At 40.3% G+C, this 27,782-nt stretch overlaps 1 protein-coding gene across 6 annotated transcripts in view; it reads left to right on the top strand.

Annotated features, from left to right (window-relative positions):
• syt1a (synaptotagmin Ia) overlaps positions 1–27,782 on the top strand; it is a 169,323-nt gene that overhangs the window by 42,162 nt on the left and 99,379 nt on the right. For all 6 annotated transcript variants that reach the window (XM_071502581.1, XM_071502588.1, XM_071502583.1 and 3 more), the window contains exon 2: positions 12,937–12,985. In XM_071502581.1, coding sequence (XP_071358682.1) covers positions 12,937–12,985 — 49 coding nt within the window. The remainder of the gene's footprint in view (positions 1–12,936; positions 12,986–27,782) is intronic.

Consider the following 27,782-nt stretch of genomic DNA (forward strand, 5'->3'; position numbering starts at 1 on the left):
AAAACAGAGACAGGAAACCAAAGAGAGTGGAGAGAAAATATCATTATTGTATTTACCAAGAATCACTCGAAATGCATACATAAATAACAGCAAATGATAATTGTTGCATCCATCATTGAAAATGACATAAAGCAATACTTCATCATTTTGGGAAATTTCTTTATTTCTTTGCAAGACACTCCTGTTCTCACAGGTAGTCTGTCAAAAATAATGGATGAATCCTGGAAGGCTATTGATCTGGTGTTTTTCTCCTTATGAAAGTAACAGCGGAAATCGTCTGACCAATTAGACTTTGGTCAGATGAGAGCACATCAAGCAACTAATCGACCAGTTGATAGGAGGGGGGACTTCAGACTAATATGTTGGAGTGTCCCTTTAAAGTAATATGTTACAACATGTTATTCAGAGTCCGTCCTCAACAAATACATCATATGATATTGCTCTGCTGGCACATGAAGGTCAAATTCTCATTGATGCCTGAAACCTTTTGCAGAACTGTGGACTCACTGCTCAGGGCATTTGCACCCATGTGATATGGGCCCTCACCACCCAGCCATCAAGTCGCCCAATGCCTGAAGCCTTTTGTGAGATTAGTTCAGGTTTTTCTTTTACATGTTGGAGTCCACACTCTTTAGTTGAACATGTTTGAGTGATTCAAGTTTAAAGTGGGAATAAAAGTTAAAGAAAAATTCAACAGTCAAATTGACATGTATTTTCTGTTACAAAAAACCCCCCAAACAAAACCAAATGAAGCTCTTTAGTCACAAGCTTTCTTCTAAGTGTTGCTGGTTAAAGAAGCTTTTTTTGTGCTTATTCAATCTGCTCAAATGATGACAGAGGAGCTGCAGCGATGCAGCCCACACTTCTCTGCATACTGAGCCTCGCTGCCTCATCTGGAGCCCTCTGCTCTGTTAATTATGGATAATGGACATGAGCTGGGGAGGTAGAGTCCCTTCTGCCAGAACAACAACAACTGATTAGGCAGAGCGAGCTGCGTCACAAAGAGGACGAGGACGGTTTGGTCATCAATCAGGCTGACTTCGCTTCTCTTCTTGCATCATTACTGCAGTGGATCAGATGTCACCTCTGAACTCAGCTCAGAGTCCTTCCAGTCATCCTGAGCCCCTAAACGAACCTGTGCCCGTTACCGTAGGTGGTAATGCACCATTTCCATCAGTCCCAGTCAGGGTGGTGGCTCGCAGGCTCACAGACTTGTCCTTTAAATGCATCAAAACATATTCATGGAGACTATGCTAACTTCAATTGCATCCCATTAACCTATAACTGCCACTACCCACTGCCTCATTATGTCAAAGCTCTATTCTTTTCAAAGAGAAGTTTCTAAAGAAGTAGATGTTTGACAAATAATGGTCACAGCTGTCTGGGACCTTAGCCATTTTTTTCAGTTTGAAGTCCTGGACACTGCTCTGACTCCTTAATGAAACATAAAAGGTCATAAAAGGTTCACAGAGCTTGACTGAATACTGAATATGCCATTGCGACGAGCCACACGCACCCTGCTGGCTTCAGTGCTATCTTAAAATGGAGGTGGAAATAGGTTTGTCACTTGAAACCGCAGCTGAGCCGGAAAAAAAACATACTGTAAAGAATCGGGAATATAATCACATCAAAGTGAATGATTGCCTTTTTCACAGTTTCAATGTCCCTGCTGTGAAAATGAGCGTCTCCACACCTCTCACATTGTGTTTATTATGGTCATCTTTCCAGTACTACACAAAGTCTTTGAAATCAGGACGGGTTCATGTACTCATGGCCATGAAGTATACACAGGACTTGTTGTTGGGGTTTTATTTTTCAAAAATAAAGAAAATGGATGGATGGATTTAATCCTGGTGGAAAAACACCAGCTGCAGTATGACCACACAGTGGTTTTTAACTATGTTATGTTCATTTTTACTTACCCAGACTGGTTTTGGTGCATTATCAAAAAGTCAGTTGTGCTTTTCCTTGTTTTGTTTTCCTTTTTTTGTTTCTCCCACAAGGGCCTCTCTTATTGCAAGCTATCTTCCTGAGCCTCGTCTTTATGCAGAAAACACAACTTCTGGTTGTGTGATAAATTCAAGTAATCAATCTGCTCATTTTAAGAAATCAGTGTATTTATGTGGTGAAAATCTGTAGAACACAAACACAATCAGCTTTTTCAGTATCCTCATCTGCAATGGTTAGTTTTTTCTTAATATTATGGAAAATGATCAGTGCTCACTGTCAGGAACAAATCTCCACTGAGGTTTACTGTATTGTCTACGGCGGGACTAATTCAATTCTTACGTCCTTTGCTGCCAGCAGCATGTCCCAGTCAAACCATGCTCTCATCAAACAAACCTGATTAAAACAGTCTAATCTATGTGGCTGCTAGATGATGCAGTGTGTGTGTGTGTGTGTGTGTGTGTGTGTGTGTGTGTGTGTATGTGTGTGTGTGTGTGTGTTGATGTGTGTTTGTGTCCTGATGCCCTGACGTACAAGAGGAGACCTTCGTTTATCCATTTAAATTGTGACAGCAGGCCAGAAATAAGCATGTAGGGCACTCAGGGCCACAGACAGCTGCCTCGATGACAATACCCTTGTAGTTTGTGACTTAGAAAACATGTTGATTTTCAGTATGAGAAGCAAGAAAGTCTGTTGCATCATGCCTTACACTCCCAACTCATCAGTATTGTGTGTGTAGCCAAAGCTTGATCTAACTTTGCTGAGGCTGACATGCTCCTACCTTACAATAAACATGGCTGATGGCTGTTTTTGAAGATGTATGTGAGTGCCACAGACAGAGTGGGCGGTGCAAATGTATTGAGTGATGGGCTTTTGCCTTTGGTCTTTTCACACGATTTATTGTTTCATGTTTCTTTGCTCTACCACTATGGATAGATGTTTCTAGGCAACAAAAAGTGTCACATAAAATGTAAATGGTCCCTCGACAATATCTGACTTCTAAAGATTTGATTCAAAAGTTATGATTTTCACTCTGTCTTCCACCTTAAAGGACTTCCAGTCTGTCTTAAGCTAAAAAAACTGTTGTCTGCTGTAATTTTTCTTCTGTACTTGTTCCATAAATTGCCATGAATCAGTACTATACAGTGTGGAGCTTCTGTGCTGTACAAGGCTCAAAATCCACAGTCCTTACTCTGTGCAAACATGCATTGAGAAGTTTAGCTGCAGCTGCTGTCCCAGTAATAAACTCTGTTACAGCTGAAGTCTCATGTTAACTTTGGCTGAACTTCAGAATGTATTTGACCCTCATCTTTTACAGTGTAATTGCGCTACAAAAGTTCATATCAGTGTGGGGAAAATGAATGACTAAGTGTATTTAAATAGACTTGAAAAGATCTGAAACTGTCCTTTAATCTTCTGTACAATTGACCTTCAGGGTGTATTGTAAAAGACCATTCTCCTCATCTGGATTATACTCGAATCAATTGGCTTTTGGGTGATGATTGAAAACTTCCACTTGGCAGCTTCCTCAAGTTCAGATTGCTTCATTGCATCAGTGTGTGTGTGCAAGCACGTGCATGCACTGAGGGTGGAGGGGGAAGAGGAGAAATAAACGTTGGCCCCGGACACAATGAGGTATATTGTCTGGTGTGGAAACCAAATTTCATGGGAGCTCATTAGATGGGCCACCTCAAAGACTCCCAAAGAAAGAATTGGCGAGTAGGATGAGCGCAAAATTGGATTTTCTCTACTCTCTTAACTGCAAAATGCCCAGCACTCACTCAGAAACTAATGAACCGGATCTGGATATGATCTGTGGGCCTGAGATCAAATATATGTGCCCACACTAACAAGGGCAAACATACCCTATAAAGATCATTGGCTATTTTCTCCCCTCCAGTCTCAAAATGAAAAGAATAACTAAGCATCATTGTAAGGGAATATATTTAAATAAGGTGTAGTATGTGTGTGTATGTGTGTGTTTCTGTGTGTGTGTGTGTGTATTTCTAGAGCTGGTGGGTGATTTATTCTTATCATAAGGTCACAGTTGCCCATTTCAAACACTAAAAACTGTGGATTTTATCCAATAATCCCTCAGTAGTCTGCCTCTCTGTTTTCATTTCTAATATTTTTTCTCCTTTTTTGAGCTGGTTTCACATCTAAAGGCAATAAAACAGCAAATTAGCATTTCTGTCACTAATGAAAAGGCTGCGATAGAGGAAAGCTCTAGAAGTTGTTATCTACATGCAAAAACACAAGTTTATTGACCATTAAAGCCATTTGAGAGCAAGCTAATTCCATGGTATTTTGAAATGCTCATTGTTATTTCTTTTTATTGACCCTGTCTGGCTCCATTTCACTGAACATTGTTGTGTTTTTCTTGATACTTTGGACACGATATCCCATCAAGATACAGTATTTTCAGCAGCTTTGATGGAATTTGATCGCATAAATTTTGAAGAAAGAAGTAATTAAAGGCTTCTTTCTCAACACTGGAATTTATTTTGCTATTCGGCCAACATAATGTGAAATTCATCAAAAGCACAGACAGACATGCCACATCCTCCACAAACCAAGAGTAGCCTAGAATGCAGCTAATGAGGCTTAAATCTCGCCCTTGAGCTTTCTTTACCAGGTTAAACCAGAAAATAAATTCAATAAATTCATTCATGACCTCAGTGAAATGCATCATGGAAAATAAAGAGATCCGTAGATGGAGCAGAAAAGTAAGTAGTAAAGTGTTTGAAATTTGAATCCAGACTGTAAGATGATGTAAACTATGAGGTAAAAGGTACCTATAGTGGCTGTTGTTCCATTTTTCAAAAGAAGACAGTGGCATATAATCACCAGACGATGGTTGCAGTCTATCGAGCATTAGATATTTCTGTTTCATGGGTCCGGTTGTGGTGATACGACGGTGCAATATCTCTGTGATTCACAGAGATATTGCACCAGTCAAATTACCAGAACAAATATTGTCACCCCCTGGAGAACAAAAATGTATGAGGTGCTGTCACAGCAGTACAATAAATAAAGCTTATATTTCCTCTTTTGCAGTAATGTAACTGTTCAGTCAAAGTCAAAACAAACACCAAAGACATACTGTATATCCTGATTTCTCAGCAAAAACGTATGTGCATGGCTGAAATGTGAACTACCTCAACTAGCCTGCAGGAAGCCAATTTCACTTTTATCTGCACAGTATATATTTAGGTGGACCAGAGCAGTGTGTCAGGTGTTGACGTTCGTTCCCTAACTTTCCATAAGGAGATCTAATTGCCTCTGAGCAGAGGTCTAACTTTGAGTTCATACCTCCCATCTCCATCAGTGAGTGGAGCACACTAATGAGTGTTGCCTAGCAACCATTAAAACAGGGCTGGTAAAGTCAGCTTTGGCAAAAAAAAAAAAAAAAGACTCCTGCTCAGCGAGATCTTTCTCTTTTCTTCTCAACTTGCTATTCATGTGCCATCTGCATGCACTAACAATGGCCGTTTTCACATTAACATCAGAAAGGTTGTCCTGTTCTGCCAAGACATAATTACGTTGCATTCTTAATTAGCCACCATCTTGAAAAACTAATGCCATGTCTTTGATGCAATAACATGGATGATGGGGAGAAATCTTACCAGCTGGTAATTTATATGAACATTTTGAATAGATAGATGGATGATTTCTTTATATATATCAGCCTCTAGCTCCTTCTCTGCTGAAATAACACTCTGCAGATGTTGAAAATATCCCGTATTGACATCCTGCATAGACCGAAATGAGTTTTTCTCTGCTCTGACTGGGCATCTGCAATCACACCTGGTGATAATGGCCTGAGGCATGGACAAGATAGTTGGCTGTATATGTTTATAATTCAGTAATACAATGTGGCACTAAATTTTAGAATTGTTACCACCGAAATTATGATGTGTAACATCCCGTTATCAAACATTTAATCATGAAGAAAACCCTCTGATCATGGAATAATGATTTCCGCACTGATCTGTAGAGGCAAATGAGCCAAACACGACTCAAGTTGTGCATCAATGGCAAACGCTCTGCATTCGCTTTGCACCTGTGGCAAATAATGCAATTTGATTGCATGATTATCCAGAGTGCAGACTCTCAGTTTGATTATGTTACGTGAGAGGATTGAGTCCCGATCAACCCTCTGCAGAGAGAAGGGACAGTTCAAAGAGTTTCTGATCCACTTTCCAGATCGGCTCATATTCATAGCTCATCAGCAAACAGGATTAGCTCGCTGTCTCACAGTCTTGAAGGTAGAGTGTCACTCAAACAAAGACAGATTGTCTCTGGTGGCATTACGTTATAGATCTAGGTTTAATCTTAAGGGCATTGCTTTAAACAGCTTACCCAGGCTGGCTGAGACTTAGGATGCTCCATTTCAAATTAAACAGTGTTTGATCGATGTTCAGCTCAAAGTGGGTCATCCTAACCAAGGAGGTGACCACTGAGCCTGGCAGTGTGCTGCACACGGTCATGGTTGTCTCCTCCAATAAACCATGTGAGGCTTCAAGTTATGCAAAGTCTGCTTACCTTTCAACTCCAGCATTAGGTGGGAGTTGTGTGTCTCAGGTGCCCAGACTGACAACAATGGATGCAAGATTAATGCTTGTGAAGCTTTTTTTTTTTTTTTTCTGCAGATACCAAGAAGAAAAAAACCTGTGATGGAAGTTTAAGTAACTGCGTAAATGGAAAGGGTAAAGGCTTTATCATTCAAGGGCAAAGCACAGGAGAGACGGGGCTTGCCAGTGCTGTGTCATCATCATGCAGGGAGACCATCTGAATGTTATTATGCTGTCTCATTTGAGTGCCAGCTTCAAGGGCATTCTACTCTACCCAGATGGTTATTGAACTTCTCAGTAGCACTTAACCAGACCCAAACAAAAAATCATTTATACAAGAAAAAAACATTTTGCTTTATATACTCAATCCTTAATAGACTTTACTTCATTTAGTTAATGCTGAGTGCTCACATCGGCTCCATCCAGCTGACTTGTAGTCACGCTCATGATGAGGCTGTCTGCTGCTCCAAGGTAATCACTATTTGCTGGCTCCATCTATGGGTTAGCTCAGTGTTGTGAAGAAGCTATATCCCGCTGTGACCAATCAAAAAGTCTCCACAAGAAAACATTAGAATAAAAAGGTTTTCATTCAATCCGAGGTTTCCCACCTGCAGCTTTAGACGTTTACTGTACTCCGCCTACACTGAGAGCCGAGGGCTGGCGAAGCCTTGAGGAGTAAGCATATGTTTTCCAGAGAAACCTATCTTCATAATCACAGTGACAAGCCCGTTTCATCATCATGTATTGTCCTTTTAAACAACAATCAAACCAAAGCCATGGATGCGCCACACTGGATACGCCTGTTTCGTATATTCCTGTCACATATTCATTTTTCATTTGCATGCATTCAGTTTCGATTGTTGCTCTTGCACACTCAGCTAAGGAAATGGGCAAAAATGCAATGTATTGTTAAATGTCATGCAATTTAGTCCGATGACAAAGAGACATCTCAGGCAGCACAATTAGTAGGCACAGCATACCACGCTGTTTCAGCCCCCCCCCCTTCCCCTTCTTCAGCGTCTGTAGCAGAGTGATTATCAAATGTTTTGATGTCAAGAGAGAGAAATGTTGACTGACAGGCCTGGCCAGACCGGAGCACCAGATCATACAGTAACTGACAGCAGAGACCCATCTTTTCTCCGTCGCACAAAAAAAAAAAAAAAGCAAACAAAACATTGAATTATTCTGCAGCCTCAACAGACAGACGGAGGCAGAGCAGAATTGATCTGCAGAAATGAGATTGACTGGGCCACTTATATGCTTTCACTGTTGATGCTCTGAGGAGATGGAGCTTGAGCATATCACAGTGCATAAGGAGCAAATTTTATTCACATACAGTAGAGCCCAAGTGCAATGACCTTCCCTACTCTCTGTCTACTGTTACAGGTTTGCAGAAGTTTCTCTAAGATTCTCTAGTTTCTTTCTGTGCTTTCAAAAGAGGAAAAAAAATCTCAGCGTTTTCAGCTTAAATGTATAAATGCTTCATTGGGAGCTTGTCTCATTAGTCATTACCCCCATGTTTGTGTTTAAGCATCCGGAGATGTCCTGCGTTTGCTGGTTTCTAACTTTGTTGTTGCCTGAGAGGGACTCAGAATATCTGATTCCAGTTCTGAGGTTCTGTCCCAGGCGTGAGTGTACAGCCATCAAAGCCTACCTGCCTGCATTGGCCAGATGGTGGGTTGAATTAAAAAAAACCAAACATGCCTGACCTTCACTGTGCCTAGCTTATTTATAATTGTAAAGTTTTAGGTTGCCTGTCTGTTTTTTTCTATTTTTCTAGGCAGGAGCTGCATTTCTTTTGCACATCCTCTTTATTAAATTCAATAAGAAGTACTCACGTCCAGGGATGGATTGTTGAGAAATTTGAATACACTAGGCCCAATAAAGAACAAAAGATAAGTGACTCACCACTATGAGGAAAACCAAGGGGGCTCTTTTATTTGATATACATAAGATTGGCCACTTATTTTGTATCATTTTTAAAAAAGGTTTGCCTAAACTTGCTCTTTGACTTTCAGTTCACAGAGTAGGATTTGGAATGAATAATGCAGGGCTGACTCATCATACTAGCTCTGAATTTCTTTATTTAAAATGAAAAAGAAAAGGAAACATGCTACAGACTCTCACACACTGCAGATCTGTCATAACTGACAGTGCTTAAAGGAGCTATTTGTAAGTTTTGCTATTGCTACACTGCTAACGTTAGCATTAGCAGCTGTTTACTTACCAGACTAGAAGAAATATTGCAAGTTCAGCATCAAACTTTATTCCTTTACATGCCAAGAGCTGTCTTTAGTGGTGGAAGCAACGCCAGTGTTAACTCTTGTCTCTATCACGCCTCTTCTTCTACTGAAGTTAGGACGCTAACCAGCTAGCTTCGGCCCATCGCGTCACTTTCCAGCAGTGACTCAGTGTAACCTTCAATCTGCCCTGAGGACGCGGCGCTGCTCAGAGGGCATATCATAACCTCTTGTCATGTAAACACAACGATGGCTGAAGCTCTCGTCAAGAGATACCCACCGCCACCCGTTCCCGGCTGCAGAGAAAAGTTACAAATAGTTCTTTAAGAGTCCAAAAAGGGTCAACACACAACATTTTGCAATAATTTTGTCCTCTAACTGTCCTCTAATGATAATAATGTTTATGCTGAAGTTGTGACTCAAATGACTAAAATTCATTACCCATTACTCAGATCAGAAGGGCCAGACACATGTACAGTAATGGCTAGTTCTGTTGTCCTTCTCTATCCATAACAACTGCGTCACCAGAAACAACATGTCTTGTCCTGGTTGTCATAATTACTTTTTCTGGAGGACAAAGAAGAGGTGTAAGCTCCAGATGTCGATCTAAATCCAACACAAGCCATCAGTATGTGTGTAAACAGCTCAAAAACAGGGGGATAGCAGACAGTGTCATACGGCTGCCTCATTACATCCCACAAAAATACAAGTGCCCCCATGCACAGGTTTGGCAGAAAAGAGGTGTATTCATCCTTTGGCTGTTTCCTAACAGCCTGCTTGGGATCCTTCTGCCAAATTCTTTGAGCCAAATTCAAGTGGGCCTCAGATCTGGCTGTTGTCAAGGCTGCCTGTCTGGTGGGAAGGAAACGACCAGCTTCAAGAAAACAATGAAAACAACTCCATCCAGCCTTCAAACTCGAAGAAGATGACATGAGATTTGCAGAGTGATGGAGGCTCTTGCTTCTCAGGGGTAATATCTCCGTACCGGATATTGGCTTTGTGTCCTTGCTGCTAAACTGAGGAGCCCCCATTGTTCCTTAAACATCAGTCCCCTCTGCCTCTTATTAAATAGATGTTGAGATCTTCACACCAATATGAGCCTAAGCTTAATATTGTGTTTGTGTTTTTCATGAGACTGCCCTTCCTATTGCATATGAGTATTGCAGTGTCGTATACACAGGAGAATATTTGATGTGTTGTCTGGAGCTGCAAGATATATGGACAATGGGATGGTGAGTTGTTTATCTCAATTGCAGATATTTGGATCTGAGAAGCACTGGATGTGGTCATGCAATGTGTGCTGCTGTTGTCCAGACTGTAAGGCGTTTATTTTCACCAGCGGTTTATCTGCTGATTAATTGTCTCGATTAATCAATTAGTCGTTTAGTCTATAAAATGTTAACACATAGTGAAAAAAAAGTCATCTACAGTTTCTCTAAGCCAATGGTCATGGCTTTAATTTGCTTGTTTTCTCTGACCAATCAGAAAATATTCACTTTACTCTCAGATATGATGAAGAAAAGCAGCAAATCCTCATATCTGAGAAGCTGAAACCTGGGAATACTGAAAAATTACTGAAGTGATTAATCAGTTATCAAAATAGTTGCCAATTAATTTTCTGTTGATCAACTAATCAATTAATCATTGCAGCTCTACTCTATTTAGTTCAGTCCAGCTTTATGCAACAAAAATTGACAACGGGAGAACTGTTTATCTCAATGTACTAACTCCTAATATTCACAAATAGGAACGTACATTAATTACAAATTTGTATTAGGAGAAGCATGTTAATCAGATCAATAATATATAGCTGTCATATGAGCTTCAGTAATGTCGACAGAAAGTGAAAAAACTTGAACAAGTACAGATGTTGTTGGTGCAATGGATAAGGCGGAAGATCCTGAGTCAGGGTGTAACATGAAAAACACTCCACACGGTACTTCAGTCAAGCTTGTTCACTCTGCTGCTGATGAGACTGACGGCTTCAGTCCACAGACAAAGCAGTGAAACCTCCACGATAATAATGTTTGAGCTCACCTGCAGCCGGCTCCCAGGATGAATGTTTGCCCTGGATATTAGGGTGAAGCCAGGACAGCAGGAGATGGCTCCCGATTATGACAGAGAGTGAGAGAATGAAAGACAGGCTGCCAAAGTTGTGATGGTGCAAGAGCTATGAAAGCACAGGAAAACACACAGATGATAATTTTTTTGGGGACATCCCCGCCCCCTCAGGATTAGGATAATTATGAAAGATGAAAAACCCCATCGTGCCAAATTTCTCTCAGCTTCAACTGTGTTTTACTCGCTTCAATTTAAAAACACAGCTGACTGGCTTTTCAGCATCATGTCTTCTTGACATTTAGACCCAGAGACCAGGATTCTTAAAATTATTTTAACTGACCCTTAACATTTCTCTGTGATGCTTCTTAAACTAAGAGTATTTTTTCTGCTAATCATAATGTATAGGCTTCAAACCAATAAACAAGAAAATTGTTTATAGTGATGAACACTGCTTTGGTTGACTTGAGGACACATTCCCTGCATGTGATTTGAGTGCAGGGGCCTCTTATTTTCAGACCTCCTACTGTGGAGTTTAGCTGTGGGGCCCTCAGTCTCCATTCAGGGTAAGGTAGGGTCTTTTCCTCACCCCTCCACTTTAAAAATAGACATGTCCTCAGGCCTTCCTCACCTGGCTTATCGGGCGTCAGTGACTGAGGCCGACGAGTATCCCCGGGCGTCTGACGTCTATTTTAGGACCATATATCCCAAGGGGCAGACGGTGAGGTGTTTGTTTTTCAAACTCACATGACTGTTACACATTCATGAAACACCTTCTCCGTAAAAGCACAGAGTTGGCTTTCAAAGCCCTCCTGCTGTCTACTGGTAAATATCAGCCTCTAATTAGTGGCTGTTTATATCTTCTCACGGCATCATCTTTTGGACGTCAGCCGGCCAGCTCTGGTACTGATTTTCTGCCTTCAGCAATCAATGGGCAAACCTCGCTCTAGCCTCTATCTCTCCATCTGTATGTTGCTATCTAGAGAAGAAGTGATAAATTGGTAAATGTGGCTGTCATCCACATTTTGGGAGGAAAATTGCGTTTTATTTTGGAAAGCAGACTTAAGGACTTAGAGCTGAAGTTTGCTTCATTATACCACAGTCCTCAGTCCTGCAAATTGCATGTGAACTTTACACCCCCTGACATGGTGTGAGATTGGCCACCCCATGTACATCTAATTTAGAAGGGTAACACCTCACCTCTCTGAAGGGCTCCAGCTTGCTCACTCCCAATGATTTTTTTTTTACAGTATCCTTGGGCAAATTAAGAAACACTATGACGCCAGTATACAACACTACTTGTTAAGGTTTATGACCTAAATACAAGATTAAATTTTATCATGGGATCTTCTGGTTCATATAGCTTGTTTGTTCTTTGAACCTATTAAAGTTGCACAGCACATGTTGTTAATGTATTCCTGCTTCATGGTGCGCCATCTGCTTCCTGCAGATGAGACCCCTATATTCTATCACCAATTATTGTAAAGCTTATTAACATTTGAAAATTAGGTGAGTTCAAGTCACAAGCTTTGCAGCATAATATGTTGTTAATATTCTAGATTTACATTGTTTGTCTGCTGCACTGTCCATCAATTAGAACAATACGATGAGAGAATAGATGCAGGAGTATATGAGGGTTGCTTGAGATCTGCTGTGTTAATCAGCTGAAAGGGTAAAAAGGTTTTCTCTGTCCATTAAAAAGGATGGGTTTGAAAGCATATAGTCTAGTTAAATAGCCTGTTGTTTGTGTCACATGACCTCTCTGGAGTATCAACCTTTTCTCCTAATAGTGGACATTGTCAAATTTTACTGGTACTGAACTGTATTAATTAATGGCTACCGCACCAGTTAACTATTGTTAAACTTCTGCCTTCAGGCGCGAGTCGTTTTAATTTAAAACTTTAGCTAATAATCTGAGGCTAATGCTGGACATCTTTGTTTTAGCAAGTCTACAGTGACCCACTAATTTAATTTTTTGTTCATTTGTCTTCATGGACTCATTTGACATATTTAATTACATCGTGCCAAGCACTGTGTTTGGAATACGCTGGTTGAACCACTTGTGTTATGTGATGTTTTCCACCATGGACACTGAAACTATGATATTTCTTTTTCAGTGAGCTGCCAGTTGGAACGGAAGACAAGAATCAACCCCTCTGAGATACTGTAAGTGTCGAACTTCTTCATTGACTCTGTGATATGACCAGTGTATGTAATGGGCAGTATAATGTAGGCCATTTGCAGCAGTTTACCTCCAGTTGTGTAATTTGTAAAAGTGGCCTCATTATATTTACTGAAAACAACCATCTTGTCCTCCTGTTATTCTCTGACACATACACACAATATCTACCAGATCAGGGAGTCAGGAGGCCTGATGGCCTCTAGCCTCATTTGAGATGCAGACATTGTCCTGTTGCTTCCTTTAATGAGATCTGGAGGCGTGCAATCTAATATTCACCACTGAGGCTCCAACATGGCCCCTGAGCCTGTAACCCAGAAGGCTCTGTGCTAATTCAATGGAGTGAAGTCAGCTGTGATCAGAAGGACTGGAGTGGCCATTCAGTCAAAGGGACGAGGGGCATTAGCCTTTTCTATACACAGTGTACTAATAGTCCACAGTTGTGTTCTTTGTTTATTCATTAGGCCGAACTAGACTTGAAGAGCAGATCACAGGTTTGGTAGCAAAGGAGGCTGAAGTTCTCCAGCAACACTCTCGGGTATCTGTTACTGATTCTCCTCAGGCTACATTAAGTACTAAGAGACAGAGAAGCTTAGCATTACATTTAAAGAAAATACAGTTTAAACACATTTAAAACTTGGAAGTCAAACCCTGCAGGTCTTACTTTATGACATAGTTCAGTTTCTGGAGACTTCATAGATGCAATGAAATTAAAATAGGCCTACTTATAGGCCTGCACACTTCACACCACATTCTTGCATTTCTTTATCAAACAAGTCTTACAGTCAGTAAGAGAAAAGCAAAACAACTTGTTTAAAAAGTAAAAATATTGTTGGAGCTGTAGGTTTGTGCTCTTTATGCCACCGGTTGACATTTATACCTCACAGTCAGGCTAATTTCAGAGCTCAGTATGAGCATAGTATTTTTAGCAGCCCGTACAGTCATAATGTCGGGAACTTTCTCTACTTTTTGCTCTCTCGCACTGGACTTCAGCCAAACATCACTGTGATGGCAGGGGCAACAGTTGAGAGGTAAGAGGGAAGATTAAGAGCGACGGTAATAACCTGTATTGAATGGTATCTTTGGAAAAAAGAGCAGACTCACCTGGATAAAGGAGAAATACTGTCCAAAAGGAGCATCTGGCATCTGGTCCTGCACCCACTGGGGTCTGGCTGGGCTCAGCCTGAAGTAATGTTGAGTTTTCCCTGGAGAATTAAAGACTTTCTTCGATGTACCATAAGCAAGAAGACTCTTGAGTGTTGTTTCAGAGTACTGACAGGAGCCCCATAGCTCTGTGAGAGGGCCCTCTATGCTTACATGAGTAGTGACGGAGTCTGGAGGGGCAGTGATGGGGAGAGAGGGCCCGCCTGATTTGACTGGTGTGTTGTTACTCTCCCAGTCCTGTCATGTCACACCTGCTGCCAGCACAACCCAGAGCTGGACAGGTGGTGGAAAATAAATGGACAGTCAGATACATGTTAGTTAGAGGTTCCTCCTGGCTGCTCAGGAATTGCTAGAGGTCAGAAGATCCTATCAGTACCATCTGCAGATGAATGTATTTGCTGCAGCTTTCTGCTTGTGATGAAGTGATGGGTTTACACTGTGTATAAAAAGCACTGTAATTATAACACAGGTGTCCATAAGTCTGCATTAGCAGTGCTAGGATTTCAGGAAATCCAAACTTTTATCCAGTGGCTGGAAAGAAATCTCTATATTAGTCAGTAACTGCTTCTCAGCAGAGTCTCCAGGATGGTCTAAAGTGGTTAGTGTAGCTACAGTGAGTCCATTTGCAGGCGAATTATGGGCTGTATGCAAACATCCCTGCAGGGTTTTTAGGCAGATGATGAAATTTATGTCACACGGAGCCTAGTGGACATGCAGAAGTAGAAACAATGAATTGGCCTTTACTGTGCATTAATTGGCTCCACCTATTACTTCAACCAATGAGATCAATTCTGCAGTCAGAACAGCACCGCCCCCTGAATCCAGCCTCCCCTTATTTTTCCCCATTCACCTTTCATTTGGAATAATGTGATTTCAGCTATAAATACAACTACCCCAGAGAGCTATAACTTCATGAACAGTTCAATAAATACTTCAGCAGTTAAGTTGCATGATCGTTTTTTATACACCTCGGTTGCTGGAGAGGTTTTGCTCGATTCCTGGTTGCAGACAGAGATTTACACAGATAAGTAATTAGCAGCAGTGTCTGATTTGACATAGTGGAGCACCCACTCCTCCCCTGATGATGAAGCTCCCCGTGTCTGTCCCAGCTGTCTGTCACCAGTGATTGATGCACTGTGCACATCCCACCTTCACTTGCAAGTGTTCACTGCTGTTTACACCTCAGAGATGCCTCGGCCTCCTCCCATTAGCAGGAATATTAATCTTCCTTCACACCATATGATTGGGTTAAAATCCCACTGTACCATGGTTTCACATTTGGCCAGAAGGAAGTCAGAGCTGGGAGATTTTTTTATTCCTCCTTTAGACTTGCTTCATGTCCAGCACCACAAGCACAAAATACCAGAAATGCTTTGACCAAATTATCCATGTGATAAAAGACGAGCCTTAAGTGCTTCCAGCATCGCAAATGAGTTGTTTTTCAGAGTGGATTCATTGTTCCTTCACTCCTTTTAAACATCATTATGGAAAATTAGAAAAAAACAAAAAAAACAACTAATGTTCCATTTAGTAATTTGCTGGTGTTTTGGCAGCAGTTTATGTTAGTGACTGCTAATTTGCGAATGTTTCATTGTGTTTGACCCAGCTGTAACCTGATGGCATTTTCAGTGTGCAGGTAGCAGAGAAAAGTTTGTATGCTGAATCATTCTGAAAATCACTCTACCTTAACAAATAAGTGGCTGCGGCAGAGGCCACCTGCCATTATTTAACTGCTGAAAGTTTGGATGTTTTGAGTAATAGCAGAAACACTTTGCAGATTCACCATTCTCACCTAGTTGCTGTCTGTTGGTACAGCCAAATATGTTAGTATGTTGAGTGTTTTTTTCCTTTATTTATTTATTTATTTTAGTTATTTTTCTAGGAATTTTTCATCTTCATTTGACAGGACAGTGTAGAGAGACAGGAAGTGAGGGGACAGAGAGACGGGGAATGACATGCAGCAAAGAATCCGGCCGGCCGGTAGTCCAACCGGGGACTCGCCTGCTCAGAACATATGTGCTATAGCGTCGCTCCCTTTCCTTGATTCTTAATGTTCGCCTTACAGCTAATGCTCACAGAGGAGTGACGAATCTGCCAGTGGATGTTAACTCACTCTCAGCTCCTGGACTGACAGCTGTCTCATTCTGCTCTTAACTTATCCAGGTCTACCTGAGGGAGTGAGTCAGCTGAAAAGTCATTATTCAGTCCAAAGCGGAAAGAAACGAATCCCTACTTTATATTTTACTGTGCAGAGATGTACAACAGCAGACACATCAATTTGCAGATGTGTGAACTCGGCTGTGTTTGTGTGGGGACTCAATACACTAAATCGTAACAGTGTGAATTTAATAAAATGTATCCCTCATGAATATTGACTGAATTTCTGGGGATATAGTGTAGCAGTGACTGATGACTGACAAGATATTATTATTCAGTCAGTGTGATGAATTATGAGTTTGCTCACTACACACAGTTTCGAAGAATCATTATATTACATTACATTTACTCATTTGGCAGAGGCTTTAATCCGAAGCGACTTACAAACGAGGGACATCACTAAAGCTTCAGAGCAGGAGGAGACTTTGGTGTAAGTGCTACAAATGTCATAGAGGCTGACTCCTTCCCTGCTGTGAGTCTTTAAAGATTTAGGTGCTAAACAGAACTTTTAGCTACACTAACGGTGCTGCTCTGTGGATGGGAACTTTGGTCTGTTGGTCAGTCCTCTACTTTTCTGCAGACTAAAATATCTCAACATCTACTTTATGAATATGATGGCTCTTCGACAGTGTGTTGTACTGGCTCTGTTGACCCCTGACCTTTCCACTAGCTTTGCTGTAGACTCTGTGAGATCATCGCTCACTCAGATAAAAGCCTGAATAACACCATTGTTGACTTCATTATTTTAGCATGGGTTATGGCAAGTGCCCCACCCCACTATATATTAAAGTGATGCACATGGTTTCCACGTACTTTTAAAGATGATGAAAGTGATGATAATCACTGAGTCAGGTTTAACCTTATTTCTAACAGAAAGGCCCAAAGATCTAATTAGAGGTAACAGATCAGTGGCTAATTAAAACTTTCAAGCTTCAGCAAAAACTAATGATGTGTTTGTTTGGAAGCAAAGTAAACTATGTAAAACTTCAAAAATATAGGTCAAACTAAATAATATAGGTGGAAAAAAATGAGGGTATTTAATGGGAGTCAAGGCTTTTTGTCCAGTTTCTCAGCCTCACTAGCTTCATAAATACCATAATATTTATAACATTTCCCAGAGCAGACTGTGCCTCTGTCAGTCACATTTTCATTCTCTCTTCTCACTTGTCATTGCCTGCACGAAATGAAATCTGCCTTCTTCACTGCCAAGGTTAGTATTCAGCCATGTTTCCTTTTCAGAGAGGACAGACGGCACTCCTTGTTCCCCTTTTTAATCTTGCTGTGCTGCTATTTCATTTCCTGCCTTGTTCATTGAATCAAATCCAAACCTGCTATTCGATAATAGTGGGATGACACCAGGCAGGCACATTTCATCTCACTTAAACACTGAGGATTTTCTGACAGAGCAAAAACTGTACATCTTTAATTGATGTATTATAATTAACTATCTGAAAAACAAGTTAATACATTTTTTATTCGGGAAAAACAAGATGATTTTTTAAGTTGTGATATATATATATATATATATATATATATATATATATATATATATATATATATATATAATGTGTGTGTGTGTGTGTGTTTATATATATATATATATATATATATATATATATATATATATATATATATCCTGACTGCATGCTCTTAGCTGCAGTGAAGGGATTAATATGAGCTGACTGATTTTGAACCAATTTTAAAAGAAATAATTAGCCTAATAATCATTGACCCACAGTTGCTATGGTTATGCTTCATGCGGGGGCAGTTTGAGCAGTTTTATTGCTCATTCCTGCTCGCTGAAGCCAGCTGTTCATCAGACTTTGTTTTCCAAAGGTCACCGCTGGAATAGAAAGTCCAGGCAAAGAGAAAGTTAAGTGAGTGACGTGAACTTTTTCTGCAGGCGTTAGGTTTAGAGATTGGTTTCATTTTGAAATGATAGACAAGATATTTGGGAAATAATGAAAACAGAACTTTAACCATTGGTTCTGCAGGTGACATGATATTTCTGTACTCGCCAAATAAATAGAGACCTTTTAACATGGTGACGTCGCTAATAGGTTCAACAGTTACATTATCAGAGAGGCTTAAACAGACTCTTGGGTTAGATTTATTTTGGAGAGAAAACAGAGGCTGGATGTGGCCCACCTGTAAAGCACATACCATGAAAAAAAGTGGAGGCTAACATTAAAGGTATAACACAATCTGTCAGATTGAAAAATCCCCAAGTGCTTTCGGCCCAACTTCTTCAACTCTTGTCATAGTTGTGGACACAATGAGGGACTATTTGCAACATCGACTCGTGCTAGATGCCGAGTCGAACCTATTTTCACCTTTGCCACTGCGCTCCAAAACCTGAGCAATTCCTTTGGTTAGTAAAATGTTTTCATAATTGATAGAGCTGGTGGCTTGAGTTACAAAACCGAAGTCTTAAAAAGCAACAGTTTTACACAGTGTATATGCAGCAGTATATAGAGGATTGCATACATAATTAAAATAGGCCGTGAACAGAACATGTATTTTCTTGCAACAGTGCGCTCTCTGTGTCATGTGCAGAACAGTTCCTCAGTGACTCTGGCATGTGCTGGAGGCTGCCACACAGTGTTTAGAAACCATCAGATGTTGTGGCTCATCTCTGTCAGTGCAGCTCTATGATCCTTACATGGCGAGAGAGAGAAAAAAGTCGCCTCTGGATAAGCTTAAGAGAAGACAACACATGGGGGAAGATGGCCTGGCCTGTTCAAAATGGCCACAGGGAAGCCATTTCTCACAATGCTCCAATTCCCCTGGCTCCTTGGTGTCGATCTGTCCTTTGTGAGCCAAAGTGTCTGAGACACATTGCGGTCACCATGGGCTGGAGGAGATATGACAAATACAAAGGACCGACCCTGTTTGCTTCTCTCCCCTGAGAGACGAGCGTGTGGCTCAATGATATTGTAAGAGCTTAGCTGTCGGAAGACACTTCTGGTTTCTTTGGAGGGCTGTCAAATTTATTAGTTAAGTTTCAGAAAATTTGCATACACCTTTAATTGTGAAAAAAAAAAAATAGCTGCACTCTGATAAAACTGGATGAAGTATTTACTGTCCTTGCAGCCTCGCTTTGATAATGGGAAAACAGTAAATGTGTTATTACAGTTGTTAGCTGCTGTGCTGATCAGCAGGCTAAATCAATTTAAAAGACATTTAAATTTCGACTCATTTAAAGTGAAACAATTACATTTTAATTTGCTTTGCCTTAAACTAAGCAGTTAAAACAAGCACTGCAGCAAAACCTGAGGCAAACATGCATATTTTAAGGCTGAAAAAGAGGAAATGATTGGGAGGGTGATTACTTAAATGACAATGTCTTGGCCCATCATACACAGCTGTGTTGTTTCTTCAAGCTCAGGTCAAAGCTTGAGGCTCCAGCCTTTGCTCCCAAATCCAATTTGTTTTTTTTTTCTTTTTTCTAGGGCTGAGCAGTTCACTGAAAAAGTACCAAAACCAACATTTAGAACCTCTCACCAACTTTGTCTCTCTCATATCGGTTAATTCAGTTAATACTTTCCCCAGTGCGTGTACCTAAATACAACGTCATGTCCATTGTCAAGTCAAATATAAACTCTTTCAGCAACCAAAGGTAACACCACCTATTTGTTTAATCACTTTGAGCACAATCACATTGCCGAATATGAAGACTGCATGGCTCAAAAAAAGAGAGACCAGTCAGCACCAAAGTAATCTTTAAGTAATAGGTAATAGGTAAAAGTTTGAAATAATGGTGAATTTGATTTGAGTCCATTCTCTGTTCCTGTCTGGACAGGACTGCAAAAGTAGCTTTTGGTGTGTGTTAAATTGAAAGCAGGTTTTCTTGTCGTGTCTTGAGTTCACCTCCTGAAAGATGGCTTCATGGCAGCCTTATATCTCATAGGGACTAAACTAGATACAAGGTCATCGTGGTAAATACAGTACACTGAAGCCACAAACAGTCCTTGCTACCTCCACCGAAGTGTTTCTTGTGCCCATTTGTGTTTTAGCACGATATCTCAAAACACTGCACAGATTTTCAGTGAAGTTTGGTGGAAAGTCAGGCACTGAGCCAGGGAACAAGTCATTAGCTTTTGGTGAGAATCCAGGGATTTTTTAAAAAGGATTTAACATTTTGAGATAAGGCCCCTCTGAGAGCATTTGCAATTTTCTGATATACCGCTGCACTTGTTGAAGAGAACCTGGTACATGCACCCACGACTCTCATTGTGCAAAGTTTGATGCACATCTAGTTCTTAACAAAAATGACTCATCCAGTTTTAGCCATTTTCTAACATTAAATTAATGGAGTCTGCACATTGACTGGCCTGTGCAACCTTGGTGGAAGTATGCTCACATTAAGAGTTTTCTAGTATTTTATTCTCAGTAAGAACGTGGGGCTTAAGTTACAAGAAGCAAAGTGAATAGAATTTGAGGAAATTACTGGGATGTTCTCTGTTTGCAAATTAAATCATAAAATGGCACAAATGATTTCAAGACCTTGCAAGGCTATGCAGTTATGAAATATAATGCTCCACGAGGGTCTTAACCTAAGAAGCAACAAAATAATCTGGGCCAACTCCAGAAAACAAGCCCAGAATGCATGTTTTCTTGAGTGTAAAGACACATTTGCTCTCATCTGATACCCAGCTGTCTCTCGTGTTGTCAAGAAGACTCAGTGGGCCTACACAAATCAAACATGGTGAAATGACACAATTCTGTCCAAACACAAATGTCCAGCCCAGTAAAGTCTCCTGCAGCGGCTCAGAGTAAAGAAACCAAACTGTCGATGTGACTGCAGTGCTGCAGGAAACGAGATGAACTGATAAACGTGAGATCCACAATGCCTGACATCTGCCATCATGATATTATCATGTGTGCAACATTAACACAATGTCAGTGTTTCATACTTGTATATCGTGACACCCCTGATTACAGGCAGGCCTTTACTTCTAATTCCCACTCCACAGTCCATCCATATAGTAGGTTCATACCTGGTCTTTTATTTGATAATTGAGAGCCAGAGCTGGTGAGACACTGTATGAAAGAAACAGAAAGATCCACACTCCCAGCCCACACTACTGTTTGCTGGCAGAAAGAGGCAAATCGCCTCATGTAGCAAAGGTGGCAGAAAAGATGGTAGGCATCATATTAACAGGATCAAAGCTGCTGCATTCTAATCTGTTCCTCCACTATGTGAAATATCTGTGCTAGGAAAGCTGCTCAAACTGCTCTTAGATCAGTTTCTGGTGACTCATCACGATGCTTGAGCCCAAGGCACTTCCAAAGCAAGTCAATTTACCAAGCAACACTGGTTTTGTGTAACACTGCAGGGAAGCTAAAACATCTGGGTTTGGTAAAGTGTCGTACTGTTTGAGTGGGCGGGTGTGGGTGTATGAAGGTGTGAGGTACAGACTGTGGGTTTAATCCCTCTTTCCAGTCCTTAGGAAGTGTGGGTAGTGCTTTTTTTCCACAGAGGGATTAAACTATGCTTTGGTAAATATTCAAAGAGTAGTAGAGGCCACTCTTACTGCCTGCAGAACAAACAGAGCACATAGCAAACATAAAAAACACTATCTGGTCTCTACATTCTTCTTCTCTGAGGTACGATCCTGAAGTCTCTGAGAGACTGGCCCATTAACCCACAAACATTTTTGTACCAAATCAAGACAGATAACGGGATGATAAATAGACTCAGGGCCCTCAGTCAAAACTAAAGTGTCGAGCCAAAATGTCACCATTCGCAGAGCTGAAGACACTTTTAATCTCACCACGTTCTTTTATCTTTAAATTGAAACACCTCTGAGATTTAGCTCTCAGGTGTTAATCGTGTATTCTTGGAAAGTTTATTCAGACTTCTCCCACTCACAACTGTTTCCCTGAGCAAGAAAGAGTAGGGATGTGTTTGTTCCACCTGTTCATCTGTGTTGTGATCACGTCTATGCGCTGCAGCAGAGAATGAATTGGAAGCAGTGATTTAGTAATTCTTGAGGGACTTGGTTACAGTTTCTGTTTTAAATATGATAGTTTCCCATCTTCTTCACCTAATTAAATAAGAAGCTTATGTTTGACATCTCAGATTAGAGTCCGAGCTAAACTCTTATCTTTTACACTAATACAGACTAAACTGTCCAAAGACAAATGGATATTGTTTTTCTAAGATGAATTTCAGGGATATTCTTGTTTTTAATTATCTCTTTATCTGCATGTTTCGTTTTCTCTCTGTGACATTGAAGTCAGGTTTTTGTAGTTTTCCTCTGAAGAAGCTTCCAAAGTTTAAGCAAAGCAGACATTTAGCCCTCTTGCCTCCGGCCTGCAGGCTTTGAATTGGACTGCTAATGGATTGATTGGCCGACTCTGGAGCAATTTAGTTGCCTCTCCTCATCACTGCAGCCCGCGCCCGTCTTTCTTCCTCAGTGCCATAATGACACATATTGAGGCTAACGTAATTGCGCTGAATTGTGTGTTTAGCAAACTTAATCTGGCAGGGAAATATTTAAACAGATCACAGGGGTGAACTCAATCACACTGATGATGCCTGTTCAGCTCGTGATTTTGCATATGAGGGCTTGTGGCCAAATTCTCCCAAATGGATTAGTAAGATGAGAGAAAATCATTTTCAGCAGCATGTCAGCCCTCAGACATGGATTTGTGTTTAGGCTGTAATTTTCTTTTATTCTGTGTCTCCATATCTTGACATTGTACTCATTACACCGTCACAATTAGCTCTGTTTAGGTGTTTGCATCCTATGCAGGCCATAAGCTTCTTTTCTTACAGTAAAACAATGTGTTATTACTTTGGTATATTGTTTTTTTTTTTTTTTGGATGGTTCAGTTGTTCTGGCTTTTGGTTTTTGCTTCAACTTCTCATTTTAGGCCAGTGGTTTCAAACCATTTCAGCTTGTGACTCCTTAAAACAAAGCTTTATCCTTTCTGACCCCTCAGTGCAAATTTCTCATGTCTATTCATGATGGCAAGTTCTACCAGAGTCATTTTTCCTTCTCAGCCAGAGATGTCAAATGATTGATAACTCTTTACGTTAAGGGTTCATTAATTCTTAACTTCTTGGAAAGTTTCCTGGAAAGAACCAATGCAATTTGGCACTAATGGAAAAAAAATGGAGACAGGCGTGCAGTTGTTAGACTTCCATTTCTTTAAGTGCAATTAACCCTTCAGTCAGAACCTAGCAGGCCGGCTGAACAACAGAAATCAGGCATAGAATTCAACATGATGTTGAATATGATGTATGATGTATAATGTTCCAAAAAATCATCATTTTTGGAGAAATGTCTGACTTCTTCTTCTTCTCTAATAACTTGTATATTAACTAAATAGGACTTTGTCTCTATTTTCTAATAATTACATAGTAATTACATGAAAAAGTATCAGGAAATAATTTTATACTTTGTTAAACTGTTAATGTAAATACCATTAATAATAATTTAAAAAAAAACTAAACAAACTACAACAAAAACAGACAAAAAAAACAAAAGAAATTTGTGTTTCCTCTGTTTGTCCTTCCAGTTAATCATCTCGTGAGCCTTCAGATTTATTTTAAAGTGCAAGAACAAGTGATTATCATGAGTCACTATTATTCCATGTATCATCATATGTTTCTTTAACATTCAGCAACAAACACTTCAGTGATGGGAAACTGATGCGGCTAATATGTTTTTACCCAACAGAAGAGGAGGGAAGTTAGTGAGGTGGCCTCAGATGTGGTTGCATCTCTGTGCTGAGCCATGCAAAGAAAAAGGGATTCCTCCGCCCAGCCAACGGCAGCCCGAGCCAAAACACCCAGATGCTTGTTTAATGCTGCGCTGGCTCACAGTCGGCTGTAAATTGAACATGGGAGTATAATTCTGCCTGTCTGTTTGTCGTGTTCAAACACCAGTGAACCTTCTGCCTGCGTGGCTTCATCAACAGCCCCCCCATCTCACATCAGAGAGGATTTTTAATTCCTCTCTCCCATGTTTGAAGGATGGCAACAAGCTGAACCTGACGCAGTTGTTCCCATGAAAGGATGAGGCAGATTAAGTTCTCCTTGTCGTGCTGCTCTATCTTCTGTGCAGTGTCTGTTTGGACTAGGTTACAAATTCTGTTAATGTGTAACTTCACCATTAGCACTGTGTCAAAGTAGGTTTGCAGTCGAGTTGCTAGGTAACAAAATGCCTCCTAAGACTGTGCTGTTATTTATGAAAACTACGTCAGGTTTTTCACACCTCCAAGAATAAAAGCTGTGCTCACAAGCTGCTTTGTTCGACAGAAAAGCTGAGGAATCTTGCCAAAGTAAAGCTAAGATATCATCATACATTTATTAGGACGTCAGGGGAAGCAGAGGAACTTTCACTAATCCTCAAACATGCAGAAAATTCTGTCTAGAAACAGAAATGTACTGTAGGTCTGAACCAGAAAATGGAAATGAAAGTTTTCAGCAAGACATGAATCCATGTTCAACCATGAAGGCAGGATAATCAAACGCACTGAACTACTCTCAGCCACCCTCTGAACATAAAAGCCTGAAAGGTGCCAATTCTTGAAAAAACAAAATTACACATGAACAGAAATTGTTCAAAATGATGCGAATGGTACGTGAGATATAAGCAGAGTTCTAAACAAATTCCAGAAAGAAGCACGAAAGCCCCAGTGTGTCAATACTGGGGTCAACTTGACACTGCAGTCTGGCCCTCTCCCTAAACTTTCTCTTTTTTTTACAGCATCAAGCAAATCTCATCTTTTAAAATCATTCTGTAAAATGAGGAAAATTGCAGCATTACAGAATTTTTTCTGAAAAATCCAGGCACACAATGTCCCCTTGCACTTAAAGATGAAAAAGCTGTAGGCGTCTCTCAGGGCATCTACTCTTGGTAATAGCAGTGAGACAGCACGAGCAAATGAAAGCCCAGTTGGACCCTCAAAGGCAAAGGAGAGGAGCTGAAGTCAATGAACCCCTTTGCCCCCAGAGTCAAGCTCTTTACAGGCCTAGACCAGCTTTGATATTCTACTGGAAAGCCCAAGCAGGAGAGGTGCATTAAAGACACTGGGGTGGCAATTTTTTTGTGATGCTAATGTATTAGGCTTCATTATGTGGCCTCAGTGCATTGCTTGTATTAAAAAAGATGCCAGGGATGAATACATGAATGGAATCCAAAGGCACCTCTTTTAACTTTTGGAGCTTATGCTTTCCATTTAGTGAAACACTTGTGCCCTTTAATTCCTCAACTAAAATAGTTCCGGTCTTATTACTGAGCTCATTCACTCATAAAGAAGGTCACTCAGTTGCAGATGTGATATGAAATTGCAGAGATTAGATTTTAAGTGCAGAAAAAACATGTAATAACTACCTTTGTGGTGATACTTTGACACGGGTGCTTTAATGATAGTGTGCTTTTTTTTTTTTCCTGTTCTGAAGGTTGTTGTTCCAAACATGGCAAAGATTGCTACTCTTCATGTGTTTGGAAAAATATGTCAGAAAAGGAAGCAGCGAGGATCAAGAGCAGGTTTTATGAATCAGCAAATGGATTCAACCATTTATTTTCCCATAATACTCCACGAAAAAGACTACTAGTAGCTGGCATTACACAAATGCATCTGGTTTCTGTGCTGCTGTCACCATGGAGACGACCCCCCTCTGGCCTAGTTTAGTTTGCCTGGCCCTTGTAGCACGTAAACATGAATGTGGTTCATAGACTACAGTGCTCCACAGAGAGCAGACACACCTGCTCAGGCATTATGATTTACACTCTGCTACAATGAACCTGAGAGGAGTAGAATTCATGATCTCAGACATCACTTAGTCATTCTGACATATACTGGAGCCCAGCAAGGAGAAAGACTTATACTAATGGGTTATTCAGACATTATGTACAGTGTACATGAAGGAAGGGCTGAACAGTTCATCGAAATATTATCCAAATCACAACATGGCCTAAATTCCTGCAACTTTTTATGACTTTAATATGTTTCACAACTTGCCATAAATGAGGTATTGTGTTGCTGCAGAGATACAACACAATATACATACATAAAGATATTCTCCAGTGGTAAGAGATCATGCTTGTTTGGTACAAGACACAACAGAAATTACATCATCATTATATTTATAGAAGAAATGACCATTCCAACTGAAATTGTGACTCATACCACAATCACAATATCTGCCAGAATAATCGCAATATGACTTTTTCTTTTTTTTTTTGCATATCCTTCCTACATCAGCCATAGATGAAGGTCAGGAAAGTGTTATTTCTGTAGCAACCAGTCATGCAATTTAAATGTAAAATGCTTTAGATTAGAGACAGTACAATAACATTGAAAAAGAAAGTGAATAAGCTGTATTAAAAGCACAAAATAAATGGCATTGTTTGGCTATTAAAACCTCATGCAAAAGTGATTTTGTCAACAAATCTGTAAATTAGTTGAGGTTTGTGGGGTTAAAATGATCTTAGATATATATGATAAATGTTTTGCTAGCTTGTGTGTCACAGAAAAGCCTCATTGATGTCTAGAAAGCCCACTCTTACCTGCAAAATGGGAAGAAAAAGTACATTTTATAATGTACAAATATTCTATGGGCCTTATATTGTGGGTTATTCTGTATGAATACTATGCTTATGGATTTGCAATATGCTTTTGAGTGACTTACTTTTGCACAATTTGTAGAAAATTTGTTCAAACAGGGTGCTGGAATTAAAATCTAAAGACCCAAACTGTTTTTTATGACAATGTGCTTTCACCTCCAGGCTGTGCAGTGCGCTGCATACAAAATGACAATATCACTGAGGCAATGAATGGCTTTGTATGGGTCATTGTTGGTTTTTTTTTTTTTTTCTTTATCAGGGCATGGCTTTAATCCCCTGATGTGTCATGTGGAGTTTCTCTGTATTCTTGTAAAGCTGCTGAATATCTTGGAGTAAAGTGGTACCAGTTTTGTTTATCTGATATCTCCATATCCATCTCCAATCTCTGTATGATATATCCACCTTCCCTGCTCATGCTTCAGGTATGTGTAAGAATAACAATCATCTCACCACAGGCAGGTATGAGCATTGCCTCCAGTAGATGGATAAACCAGTGTGGGAAATGACAGAGAATGAGATAGGAATCAGCCATCCTTAGTCAAGATGGAGCCCACTCTCAAATGGCGGTCTGCCAACCAAGCGCACAGCTATCTCTCCTGCTCCAGCAACAGCACAGCAGACCAGACACATGTCAACATCCATCATGATCATGTGTGACCCAAACTGGTCCAGTCCGTGAACAATGTTTATATAGAGTGAGTAGTACAGATATAGTGACACAACAAACATTGCTTGACCAAGTATTGGCCTGTATAGCAGCATGTATCTACCACATGGGAATATTCGCTGGTTTGAGAAACTAGATTGTTGCATTGCGTCACAACTGATGCAACAACAGACTCAAACCTTTGACTTTTCAGAAAAATGTCCATAAGCA

This window comes from Trachinotus anak, unplaced genomic scaffold (assembly GCF_046630095.1).
Source record: "Trachinotus anak isolate AG129_WGS33_773 ecotype Australia unplaced genomic scaffold, CSIRO_AGI_Tana_v1 ptg000018l, whole genome shotgun sequence".
NCBI lineage: Eukaryota > Metazoa > Chordata > Actinopteri > Carangiformes > Carangidae > Trachinotus > Trachinotus anak.